General features: G+C 35.9%; 2 protein-coding genes across 5 annotated transcripts in view; one reads left to right on the top strand and one right to left on the bottom strand.

Moving 5' to 3' along the window:
• Positions 1–13604, bottom strand: part of LOC126369375 (V-type proton ATPase 116 kDa subunit a 1-like) — a 34580-nt gene that overhangs the window by 10392 nt on the left and 10584 nt on the right. For all 4 annotated transcript variants that reach the window (XM_050013749.1, XM_050013750.1, XM_050013747.1 and 1 more), the window contains 4 exons: positions 5659–5785; positions 4979–5155; positions 3263–3475; positions 2052–2202 (listed from right to left, as the gene is read on the bottom strand). In XM_050013749.1, the coding sequence (XP_049869706.1) occupies positions 2052–2202; positions 3263–3475; positions 4979–5155; positions 5659–5785 (668 nt within the window). The remainder of the gene's footprint in view (positions 1–2051; positions 2203–3262; positions 3476–4978; positions 5156–5658; positions 5786–13604) is intronic.
• Positions 5–1792, top strand: LOC126369419 (uncharacterized). Its single transcript, XM_050013828.1, has 4 exons — positions 5–115; positions 270–370; positions 569–1470; positions 1644–1792. The coding sequence occupies exons 1-4, from the start codon at positions 83–85 to the stop codon at positions 1655–1657; spliced, it is 1050 nt and encodes a 349-aa protein (XP_049869785.1). The 5' UTR covers positions 5–82; the 3' UTR covers positions 1658–1792.

Below are 13604 nucleotides of genomic sequence, written 5' to 3'. Positions count from 1 at the left end.
TATCGAGTTCTATAATAAGCATACGCAAATTGTCGTTTGACACAGACGCATACCAGTTAAAGACTTCCGTTTCGTTTTAAATATGAGAATAATTCATCTCAGCATATTATTTTTGGTAAACTAGTAACGACATTTTTGTTATAATATATTTATATATTCTCTATTCTTCAATCTCTTCTTATTATGTTGGCTGATAATTAATTGGACGTGTATATTATATTAAAAAGTTGTGTTTTTATAAAACAAGTGATTTGAGTATTATTTTTCAGATATTGTTCCAGTTCATATGTGTGTGTCGTTCGGAATGCAAGCAATACTACGTAATATTTAAACAAGACGTATTCCACAGGTTCTCTATACCTTTTACAGCGTAAGTATAGTTTATATTGCATAAGTATTATTGTAGAAATTTATATTTCATTCACTGGAATCGTTCGATTGATAATAGAGGCGAGAGTTTCACTAAGGAATTATTTCTAATGTTATTAAAGTTCCACCATTGTTTATATCAGGCCCGTGTCTTTACCTGAACGAATTAAAACAATACGTTATGTCTTACCTATTCCAGATCCGAAGAAAATGTAATTTGGGACGCCATAGCTACAGCTTCAAACAACACAATAAGCAAAGAGTGTATTATACAATTACATGGTTGCTCCGTAATCCAACAATGTTTACCTATATATAAGCCTAGCAAGATAGACGGCATTCACATGACAATCATAGATAATGCTACTACAGACAGAATAGAAACAAATGTAACAACAGACGATATATCTTACACCACTGAAAAAAATGATCCTATTAAAAATATAACGAGTGATATAACAGAAGATTTAGTAACTAATAAAACAGTGAAAATGGACCCGATTACAAATTTAACAAGTGTTGCACCAGAAGATATAACTAATACTACTGAAATAACGTACAAAAAGCTAACAGATTTTCAAACCGAAGAAGAAGCAAGTAATAGAACTCAGATGGATCCATTCACAAATACAACAAGTGTTACAACGCAAGATATAACTAATACTACTGATTTAATAAGGTTTACAACAGAACGAATACTTTACACTCCAGCAAAAGTGGATCCAATTGCAAATGTTACAACAGAATATATAACTAACACTAGTGAAAAAATAATAGCCGGCGATGACGCAAGTAATACTACTGCTACTATAACTGTTGACAAAGATATAAATACAACTGAAACGCCTTCCTCCAAACCACCAAGCCAAGAAGTATTTAACGCTACTGAAAAACAACACACTAAACACCTCCCAATCAGCGAAGTTACTACTCCAGCTCCTAGTAATGAGACGTATTTCAAGTCTTTGTTTTTAAAACATGAACGGAATAAGAAGACGGCGATAATCGTAGCGGGAGTTGTGGCTGGTAGTTTGGGCACGGCGGCTGTTACATATTTCATTGCGAGAAAAATTGAAGGTCTTCTAAAGTCGGACGTCTATCGTAAGTGCAACCTGATTATTATTTATTTTTATTTTTTCGAATCTTTCTGATTCATTAATATATCAGAGCAGCACATTATTTACGTATTTAATATAGCATCGATCGCTACCGACTCGCTTGCTCATTGTTTTCTTTCTTACAATGTTTAGATCATTGTTCTGTTTTATTTTCAGGTTTTCCCGAATAGTGATATATTCAGTGAGCATCGAAATATTTTAAAGACAAATCGCTTGTATCACTTTAGAAGTAAGTATTTTTATTTTATTGTAAGAGAAATTGTTTTAATGAAGGATGATCAAGAAAGGATAAAAGATCTTGATTTATCCCTGACGTCAGAGTTTTTTTTATTTACTTTAGTGAACAGTACTTGTAAAGATTAAACTGTTTTAATTGATCCTAAAAAGTTTTTTTTTTTTTGTTGTCAATCATTAATCATTCTAATGTAACATTATTACGATTGTATATCTCAGTACCCATTTCCATGTAACCATTTAAGAGCTGTAAATATCGGTAAAAAGCAATTAACGTTACCTCTGAATTTATATTATTGTATAAACAAACAAAATAAAAGGGATTCGTACCTGGATTGACTTCCCGGTAGGTGGCGACACCGTACGCGTAGATCAAGTTCTGGAAGGCGAAGGTAAACTTGTTGGTGCGGTTGTACGTCGGCGGGTCCTCGAGCGTCTCCATCCGGTTGAGGATTGGGGGCACTGAACTGCCGCTGCGTTCCTGGTGAAAACAGTTGGCCATCAGATATTTACTTATATCAGTAAGTCGTTACCTGAGCCTTGTCAGGGGCTTTTGGCGCCTCAATGATAAATCTCACACCACAGTTGACGAGGTAGGTCGTCCACCTTATAACCCATAAGATAGAAGAGAAGAAAGATACTAGATACAATAACTTTGATACTACAGGTTACAATTAAAATAAAAAGGGGTACTGCAATAACTCTTATGGAAAGATTTTCAAAATCATTTTCTTGATTATTTCTGCGCCTAATATAAACCCAACTCATCTGTTTATAGTCAATGAGACTAATCGCAAGATAAAAACACAAAAAAAAAAAAATCTGCGCCTGCACAAACAAAATCGGTTGCAGTTTCAAATTCCCCATGAACTAAGTAGAACGAAGCAATAATATTAGAGCCACTTAAGTTCGATTAGACGCGGCACTAGTTAGCCAATACTTAATATTCTTTGTCATTTAGTTGCTTTAAAATTGCGGGACTTTTTTCCACCTACTCTGTATAGTCCAGTCCAGTCAGGGTCTCTGGACATAATAAAGGGCTAAAGGTGCGAAGAGCGGAGCGGTAGCAGTTGTCCATACTACTAACCCGCTCAAGGAGCCGCTGCCATCGAGACAGCTTCAATACAAATCTATGCATTGACACATCCCGATACTCCATACAAAAATGTAATTCTTATCGTAAGTGCGAGCCAGACATAGTCCGCGTGCTCTCTTTACTCCTTAGCGGCGTAAGGCTCCGAGAGGGTGAGGTCAATATCCGATACGAATTGGACGGAGAGTTACCGTTCTATACGTAGTATTATTCTTTATTCTATGGCATTGGGACGCGCAGCACCTCCCCGCGCGTATGAGTCATATCTACAAACTGACGTATTAAACCTAAAGTATTAGTGCATGTTGCGTCCACCTGTAAGTGACAAGTACAGGCGCTATCTGGGCGCTTAGTTTTTTTTTGTATGTATTAACTGCAAACTGTAATCATGTATCAGTGTACTTGCTGTTGGTTGACCAAATAAATAATAAAATAAACTATAACTCACCGTTCCCCTTCTAAGAGCAAGCTGTATAGTCTCCAGATCCAGTGCGGGCACCCAACACTCGGCAATGAGACACTTCTGCGTGACATCGAGATTAAAGAGGTTCAGCGTGTGGTATATGGCCTTGATCTTGCGCACTTTGACAAACCAGTTCTTGATGTTCTTCGCGGCTGCGACTAGGACGCGGTGACGATGGTCCTGGGTCTGGCCTAAGACCTGGTGGCGGAAGGAATTGTATTAATTGTTAGTTTCTTTAAGTTTATTACACATGTAACATAAACTGTCAGAAGATAACTTTTGATACGAAGTCCTAAGATCAATTCTTATATATTCATGTTTAATCAAGGTGTGAAATGGAGTAGAAATATTTTGGACATCATAACGGCAATACCTATTGTGGAATGAGGATAAAAAGTAGAAGCTCAAATGTAGGCGGCAGAACTGTTGAGTGTTCATAAATTTTGACAGTCCTCAAGATAAATTCGTGATAAATTGTTTAAAATGTGGAGCAACGTGGAGTGTCTGAAGGATGAAAACCCATCAGAAAAAAGCAATTTTGATTGAAAATAAGTTTTTCTAAGCTTTCTTCTTTCCGATCATTGGGCAATAAATATAACACTATGATTTTGCACTTAAACGCTGCGCAAAGAGTTATAGTGTAAAACCATAACCAAAACAATTTGTTTACTCAAATGATCAGATTTTATTCTCATTGAATCATCATCTAGTAAACGAAAGGCGATTTAAAAGCAGTATAAGCACATAATGTGTTCCAGAGATAAAGCCAAGACAAAGCAAAGACAGCATTTCCTTTCATTTGCGTTTGCTATAACTAAGAAAAAGAGTCAATATTATAATTTTATACATGCGTTTGTCACTATTATTTACTCTTAACCCTTATTAGGTCGTATTTAAGTAGAAAAATAAGTTAATCATGACAATTGACGGGCGGATGACAAATTTTATAAGAGTTCCGTCTCTTTCCATTGAATTGTTGTGATTCTCTGAGATTGAATGTTCCGCCTATAATGGAAACTTAAAAAAATGTGACTATAAAATAATAAATTGAAGCCATTATACCCATATCTACAGGGCACATGTTAATCATAGGTTTGTTCGCACAAGGCTCCGGTCGTAATAGAGGCAACAATTGTCTTACCGAGGAGACCCTGAGACAAGCTACCTTCACAATAATATCTTTGTACCGCAACACGGAATATTACTAAGTATTTCAGTAAGTACAGGCGCTATACTATCTCAGAGATTGAAAGTCATTATTGCTAGTAATTAAAATAAACACGACTGTTATATATATGAGAATAATCATTGCTACACGTGATTCTTTTTTTTTAATGTAAATAAAACATTTGCTATGTGTATTTTTATAGAATGCGCGTTGAGTTAACGATAAAAATATTTTAAAATATACAAATGTTATTTAAATTTTTAGCGATTGAGAGGCGGCAGAAAGAGCGGACGAGATTGAAGACATTTTAAATAGTATCTTTGGTGGGGACGTTACAAAAAGTCTTGCTTAAGTTAATGGGGGAAGGATTTCCTTCGTCAATGGGTAGAGCGGAGTGCACCCGTGCTACGCAGGCACCTCAGCCGCGCTTGGCGCCGCTTATATAGTGTGCCACGCTTTAGGCGCAAATCCCAGAAGCCCAAGGCCTGTGGCAAGAGTACTGCGCTCAATATATTGTAGGGGAATGAACTTACAGTGTTCAAGTCCTCAATGCGGGTCATGACTCCCATAGCCATCTCGCGCCTGTCAGCGGGCGCCTCAGGGCATGGGTACAGGGTAGCGCGGAATCCTTCACAGATCTTCTTCACGCGCGTCTTCAGCTGGTCGCCTTGGAAGAAGATGATGAACACCGACTTGTACACTTGGTCCGACTGAAAGAGAATGGTTTTGTAGATGGTAGTGAAAACTTGTACACAATGGCTAGTAATTTCATTATCATTTCAAATTATTGTGCAGATCAAGATCAGGCTGCACAATTTTTCTTCAATTCTCTTTTCTCGGTTCTGATGAAAATATATATTGACTGCTTCGTGTATCCGATTCCCAACACATTTAAGATATTTATATCCCACTCCTGGACATAGGCCTTCCTTTATCACTTGAAGGGGGTATTACTGTTACCCACTTGTTTGCGGATCGTCGATCCCTAGTCACAATCCAACTTGTGACTAGCGAGGTACTATGCACTGTTCAGAACTTCAAAACAACTGTGGCGGCATTGGTGGTGATTGCTGCCAAACACATACCTGCTAATAAACTCTATCTCCTAGATCGTATCTCCTAGAAAAGTTCTGGAGCTATCAGTCATTTGTGTAACATCGGCGCTAAAAAAGCGAAAAGCATCTGCTATCTGATCCTTAAATATTATACTTACAGACGACGGGTCCTCTAACGGCGTATCGATCTCAGCCTGCCGAAGGAACACATTGCCGCGGCATGCGCGCCACAACATGCGCTCGAACGCCGGTATGCGCTCGCGCAGGATCACACCCGCGACAAAACTACGCACGCATACGGGTTAATATACGAGGAAGTGGTTGGAGAATAGAGGTTGGTGAGATCAGGTTTTTAAAATAAAATTATTGATAAAATTTAAAAGAAAAGGAAGTTTTTTTATTATACTTTTTACGCAAGATTTAAAACAGATCTCTGTAATACCTACATGAAACTCGTCAATAACTATACTTAAGGGCTCTAATTATGATATTCTGAAAAATTTATTATATTAATGAATTCTGATCCCACCAGCCTAATCATAATTTATTGTAAATGGAAGGAAAGTTACCCAAATGTACAATAGAAATGTCATTGATAAAATTCTGATGACGAGGGAAATCTAAGTGTAATACTATTGCACTATTTGAAACTTAAAACTATGTACAAAATACAGATTGTGAATATGTTAAGTAAGAAGTATCTAACGACTTTTATCTAAAAACAATATTCTTGGCAAATTCTGACCAATCTTAAATTAACATATTCACGACCTAAAAATATAAGAGACATTGATGTAGAATATGTACACTAAATAATCCGTCAATTTGATGAATTTGATTTCAGATTTAAATGTGAAAACACTACTAAACTTAGGCGTCATAGGCGCAATTATCACTAAAATGGTGCATTTACCAATTCGTTATACACAATTCTTTTTACAATATAGAAGTAATAATATTGACTGCCATATCAGTTCTGGAAAAGGAGATGGATGGTGTTCGTATAAATTCTTTTATAAACATGTCTGGTAAGTTAAAATTATATTTTCAAAGGGGTATGAAATTAATCTCTGCAGTCTAAACAAGCCCAGCCACGTCTGAAGGCTATGCTAGTGATATTGTAGAAATAATGAAGTTGATTATGATTAAGGCGTGAGCAAATACAAACTAGACGACGCAGTGTGCATATTAAAATGATCCTAGATAAAACATGGACTTAGAAATATAATCAATTCAACCTAAGTGGAACGCCGAACCTGTTCTTCGTAAGATAACTTACAAACATTTTCCGTCTTATTACAAAACGAAGACTAAAGATAAAACCAGGTTTAAAATATACATAGTCTGCGCCATGGAAAATGTCTATGGATTCTAATGGGACTAATAGACAAGACTTAATAATTCTACGCAGAATCTGCCACAACAGCGCCGCGCCGCGCGACTTCTTCCGTAGCGCGGATTATATTTTAGACTTTCTTTCTGGTATCTTTACTTGTCTTTTAGTCCTCGGCGGTTTTAGGCGGAATATATTTTCATAGTTGGATATATTTATAAAGAAGATATAAAATTAATGCATTTATAATGTACAAGAAAGAAAAGAAGTTTAGTCACTCAATTGCATCGATCTGTTTTCTTTTGATTTTTTCATATTTTACTTACTTATTTTAAGGCACCATTCTTTCTTTAAAATAATTCCCCAGATCTGACAACCCACCACCTGTACGCCTGTAGATATGATAATTTGGGTCTCACCATAATAAACGCATAACATTTTTGACAGCGATACCCGAAAATACAATGGACGATTCACGTACGCCTTTCAATTTCTTATAGTGTAGATTTCTACGCTTCGTATTCCTTCACCGAAACGGAGTTGTAGCTATAAAAGTCCCTATTAAATCTAGAAATACATCGGTAAGTACGCATAAAAGTAGACCTCCGAACCACTATAAAACCAAATGAAAATCTAAATATAGAATTAATTTATTACATAATCCTCTTTTAAATGAAGTAGTCGGGGAATCAGATAGGTGATATCAATGCAATTTGTTTAAAGTAAACGTCATGATTACTTTGTTATATCACAGACTCCTCGACTTCGAGTGTTTGATCTTACAGATTACTGATATGCCTTTGTTACTATATGTTTGCTAACCTTTGCTTGTCGTGTATAAAGTTGTATGACACTTAAATAGTATCCTACACAGTGTAGAGGACAGTCCCGGAACCGTTTGTTTTAAAAGACCTCATTTAAGCAATTCATCTAATAAAAGCAATATTGCTATTTGACATTTGTTGACACTGCGCACTTACTTTTATATGCGCAAATGTCCGATTGCAATACTGCTTTAAAGATGAATTGCATTGGTGTGGACTTTTAGATTCTCAGTTCTGTCCCTGTTCCAGGACACTTTAAGAGAATCGAATTAATGAGAGGGAAGCGAGAATGATCTTTACTTTCATATTCATGTACCTACATAGTTTAGTTACACAGTAGAGTACTCTCTAGCAATCGGCTTGAAACTTTTTACGATGAAGCTTATGATAAAAAGATTAACAGGATTTGTTTCATTGGAAATTTTCCAATATTTTTAATATGATACGTTTATTAGAGATTCAGGTTAGGTATACAGATCTCTTGAACATCGGGGACCTGGGGGGTTTAAAAGGCCACATAGAAGCAATTCATCTAAAACTTGCAATTTGACATTTGCGCATATAAAAGTAAGTGCGCAATGCGAACAAATTTCAAAAAGCAATATTGCTTTTTTTAGATGAACTGAATGAATGAAATGAATGAACCCCCTATTATATTTTAAGTTAGTCATCATATTTTAAACTTTCCGCAAAATGAGAATGCAATACTGATAGTTGCTATCATTATAAATTATGGTATTGACCGAACCGACAGCTACAAACTGATAAGTACTGAACCACAATTTTTCCACTAAAATGATAAACCAACTTCTAATAGTACTTCGAATCTTCTTAGTATAAGATTCGTGGAACGTAATATGCTTAGATGACATGTCATGTTCAAATACTATTTCTTTCAAAATAATAATATTTATTTGTTTCGGATATTATCATCTCAAAAAGTCACACATACAAACATAAGAACTAGTCATTAAATAACCCGCCCCTCAGTGTTCCCGGAGCAAAGGTGCCCACAACACTAGCCGCATTACCGCACTGAATGGCAATGGCCAGCCTTTGCCCCAGGAACAAGCCGGAGCGGGAGTCACCTGATTTCTCCCTAAGCCTATTTCTTTCTAGTGATTATATTAAATCCTAGAATCTGTGTATTCTAATCCTAAATCACATATAAAGGACATTCCACACTATATTTTAGTGTGGAGAACATTTCACTAGTCTTTTAGGGGTTTATCTTATCAAAGGTGTTAGAACGAGATTTGCTACGATAAATATTAGGGAGATTCAGCAATCTACATCAATTCTTCTTATCGTGTCGTGTCGTGGTAGGTGGAATACCAGCCTCATCAACCCTAGTGTCAGGGGTACCATTGAGCCGCCAAAGGCCCCTGACATGGCTCATGTAACGATTACTCACTTACATCAGTAAATATTAACCGGGACCAACGGCTTTACGTGCCTTACGAAGCATGGATCATCTTACTTTCGGATCAGATGATCAGCCTGTAATGTCCTAACCAAACTAAGGATCACAAAGTGATTTTTGTGATATGTCCCCATGGAGATTCGAACTCGGGGCCTCCGGATCGTGAGTCCAACGCTCAACCACTGGACCACAGAGGTCGTACCTACATCAATGAATAGTTTGATATAAAGAAGTGATTTACATTTTTTTTTGTTTTTTGTGATTTGTTTGAAAAATACTTTATCAAGTTGTATATAACAAACAACAACGTGATCTTATAAGGGCTCCGTTTTACCTTTTGTTGTTCGGAATCCTAAAAAAGAACAGTACTATGGTAGTTCCTATGTATTTGGTTTTAACTGTTCGAAGATTATGGTAAAGACGACGTGATAAAAAAACCTTTAATTGTTCGAAGATTATGGTAACGACATGTGATAAAAAAAACCATCAAGCGTCGTCAAGCAAGGTACACATAACAATATTGTACTAAGTAAAAACTTAGTAGGTAAGTTTCGTAATAACTTTATCAAACCACCTTGTGATTCCTGGAATGGATGTGGCAAATATCCAAATACGTTTAACCACTTTAAACTGCCTACGCTAATATAAAAAACTAAAATAATAGTTGCTTTTCATATTAGCATGTATGTTAGGTAGGTCAACTTCAAACATTTTGTTTAAAAACTTAAGAACCTTACTTAAGTACTTAAAAACTTACCTATCCAAGCTTTGTTTCAATTACAATAATGGGACTTTTTATTTTTTAATAACCCGCGAAAAAATCTTTTTTCCGTCAATCGTACAGAATGTTCATCTCATAACATTATAAATTACATATCCAGGAGCCGAACTATCACAGATGAATACTACATTTATAACACATAACACTCTTGTGCTTCGCCGTAGTCGGGTAAAAACAGATGTAGATAAAATAATTTCTATTTAGGTACCCAGGCATTTTTTAAAGATAATTTTCATCATAGAGCAGCAGTGTGTGTGATAAAGTAATAGAAATCTCGACACACATGTTATAATGTATACACAAGCATATTTAATCTGCGCGAGATTCATAACTATCACGTGAATCGTATGACTAATGGGCTCGAGTATGCGGGTACGCAGTCCCCTACGCAATACTGTTTAATTTCAACCAACCAACATGTTGGTTCAAATTTATCGAATAGGTACTTTTTTATGCCGTTTACGCCGCCTGAAACCGGTTTAAGCTACCCATATAGTGCTTTGAAATCTAATCTCTACTGTTACAATATTAATCAATTAAAAAATATAAGTTTAAAAACTAAATCTTGACTACGGAAAAGTCGCGCTCTAAAAAGTACGAAACAAGAAAATATTTCTCTGAAATTCTTCCGAATAGTGACGTTTAGGAGATAGCCGTCGTCGAATGCCAATCCGTCCTAAGAATTTGTTTCCGCGGCATTATTATTACACACATACACATAACCCATCTTTTTGCTTCACCACAACCGGGTAAAAAGAAATATCGTTTTGATTATACTGTTTCCAGCGTCATCATCATCAATGTAAGAGCCACGCTCTTGTCGGTGTAGCATTTTCCATTCCAGTCTATCAAAGGCCAATTCCTTGACTTCCCTATAACCAGCGTAAGTACTGGAAAAAATGGTACCTATTAATAAATCAGTTAAGATATCACAATACACTTTTATAATAGTGTATTTTCAGTGTTTGTAGATACTATTTTTGGATCAGTGCCGTTGTAATCGTTCATTTATATTTGAAACGTGACTTAATCCCGTGAGTTTTACTTGGCAACACTGGGCAATAACTTTTACGTCCTTCTTCAAATAGAATCCAATCGTACGCTCATTATGTTTTAGTGTTCCATAACTAATTATTCAATACCCTCCTTACGAGGTTTATTTTTATAAGACGACGATAAATTGTTAAACCCTTAACATAATCGCCATCAATACGGGCATTGTCAAATTAAGAGTCAATTTAACGGATTTGCTAAACGGTGATTAAACAAATTAACAACCAACGGTAGAGTGACTATCGAAAAATACGAGGAAGGAAATATTCGAAGGTCGTAAAAAATAAACATAAGTCGCAGGAGTGCGGGAATAACCGCCAGCAATGACGTCACAAAACAATTTGTGATTTGAGAGATAGAAGTTTCCTTTGAGATCTGAGAAACGCATTGTGAAGTATTTATCCTGAGTTTATAATGTGCAGTATCTGTAAAAACTGCACTTCGTGTTTGTTAATATTTGTATTGATATTGTGGTTCCAGCCTTCTATGCTATTATTAGTGCGATGGCGTAACCCATACACACACCAGATTCTATAGTAGTAGTCATTCATACAATATTAAAACAAAAATGTTAATATCAAAACATTTGATCTACTGCAACAGAAACTTCCCTAAAGATCCCTGACTGGATCTAGTGAGAAAGAAATTTCTCAGTAGCCCTAAACATGAAAATCTTTGAACATCTGAATTTTGTAACGGATCTAGCGAGAAAAAGACTTGTCAGTAGATCCTCCCTGTTAAAAATGGGATCTACTGAGAAAAGAAATTCACACTAGATCTATGATGGATCTGGAGAATGGATCTACTGAGATTGAAGGATAAACAGTCGATAGTCCCACAGTTTCTCAAGACTGTTGAAGTGTTAACCTCGGCGCTTCTTTTTTTTGACGTGACTTGTTGTAGTTTTTCCGCAGATGACATTAACTACTCGGCCGGAGCCTCGGCGCTTCAACACTATTAGTTATGTAGGAAGCAGACTTCAGTGACAAGAATACCTAATTTCAAAGGGTTTGGGTATAATATTGCATGAGAGCTCAATTATGTAAGAGACCGGCGCCCGTCATTGGCAACCAACCAAGTCTGTCTATCTACGTAAAAACGCTTTATATTTGAGTTTTGGAATCTGGATGCTCTTTGGAACGTTTGCATTCGCGTAAAGTTTACGAAACCAGTTTATCAACATCAAACGTGATTAGTCAAAACTTCACGTGTTTTCATTGAGGGACTTTCCAGGTTGCTTTCACCTAAAACAATATAGATGGCGTTGTACAGCTTTAACGTGATAATTGCCTATTTTTCATTACTCGGATACATAATTATTATTTCAAAATACAATGTAATGCCAGAAGCATATAATTATTGCTTGATATTTGGATCACATTATATATTGTATAGAATTATGTTGCTACCTATATTGCTTCTTGATCTTGATCAGAATAATAATGAGTGGAAGATGTAATTGTGCCTGGACGTAATGAAATCGTCATCATTGATACCCAAAAACAAAGATAAAATATGCGTATGTCGGTTATCCGTGAAATTAGAAGGTAAACAAAGGAAAATCTGTACAGAGCCATCTTTACTGTTTTTCGAAATGTAGCCTGCAAAGCCCCTCATCACTCGAAGCTGTTTACACATCATATAAGGCGATTTAACATAAAATATTTTTATATGACAAAATTCACTGTCGATAGAGCAGATAAAAAAAAACAAATACAAATAGGTACTTTACTCATCAATGTCTCTTTAACTCTTGTACATGTGTTATACAAGGTGTCTTAGAAACATTATTTTAAAAACGAACGTATCGGTACTCATTACACAACCATAACAATAATCAGAGGAAAAAGTTATGTATTTCCATTATAGGTATAAGTACGCAGCTATGTATGTATATGTTACTAGATATTTCTATAGACACCTTGCATAAATATGAACATAAACTTCGTGCCATTCATTCGTTCCTAGCATATAAAACGTTTACAATAATCACGAAATTGTATAGCGGCATAACGTTGTTACCTCTTGGCTAAATACCTGCCTGTGGTTTTCCTTATAAAGAATATTATTATTAGTCTCATCATCATCATCAATTTAAGAGCCACGCTCTTGTCGGTGTAGCATTTTCCATTCCAGTCTATCAAAGGCCAATTCCTTGACTTCCCTATAAGACACGACGTTAAGCTTTTCTTTAATCTGTTCCATGTAAGCTCTTCTTGGTCTTCCCCTTCCTCTCTTTCCTTCTAGCTTTCCTTCTATGATGTTTTTAATGAATTCGTCGTGTCTTATTAGGTGTCCAATCATCTTGCCTCTTCTGTCCTCAATAATTCTCAGTATTTGTCTCTTTTCCCTTACTCTCACTAGCTCTTCCTCATTTGTATTAGTCTACAGATCCAGTATACTCACGATACAATAAACAACGTCTTAATGACCTACGAAAAAATCACGGCTTGGAAGCGTTACGGTAACAGTCTTTAAAATATGCCTTACGATAAAATCGAAAATTACTACAAGTGATATAAATATTACACGTTTAATATTTGTTTTACATACGTCGCTATCAAAAGCAACTATTTACATTAAAATTAGGAGAAACAACTATTTTAAGATGTGACATAAATTACTTTGAAAGCCGAACGGAAGAAGATTTTGTACGTTTTTCACGCTTGCAAATGTTGAATCGCGATTCG

Source organism: Pectinophora gossypiella, chromosome 9 (genome assembly GCF_024362695.1).
Source record: "Pectinophora gossypiella chromosome 9, ilPecGoss1.1, whole genome shotgun sequence".
NCBI lineage: Eukaryota > Metazoa > Arthropoda > Insecta > Lepidoptera > Gelechiidae > Pectinophora > Pectinophora gossypiella.
Note: the sequence above shows the minus strand (reverse complement) of the source record. Positions and strands in the feature narration are given on the sequence as shown.

Excerpts from the sequence above, each read along its gene's own strand:
- LOC126369419 (XM_050013828.1), top strand. The coding sequence starts at position 83 with ATGAGAATAATTCATCTCAGCATATTATTTTTG. Across the intron at positions 116-269 it reads ATCTCAGCATATTATTTTTG|ATATTGTTCCAGTTCATATG; the intron begins GTAAACTAGTAA and ends ATTATTTTTCAG. Across the intron at positions 371-568 it reads TTCTCTATACCTTTTACAGC|ATCCGAAGAAAATGTAATTT; the intron begins GTAAGTATAGTT and ends TACCTATTCCAG.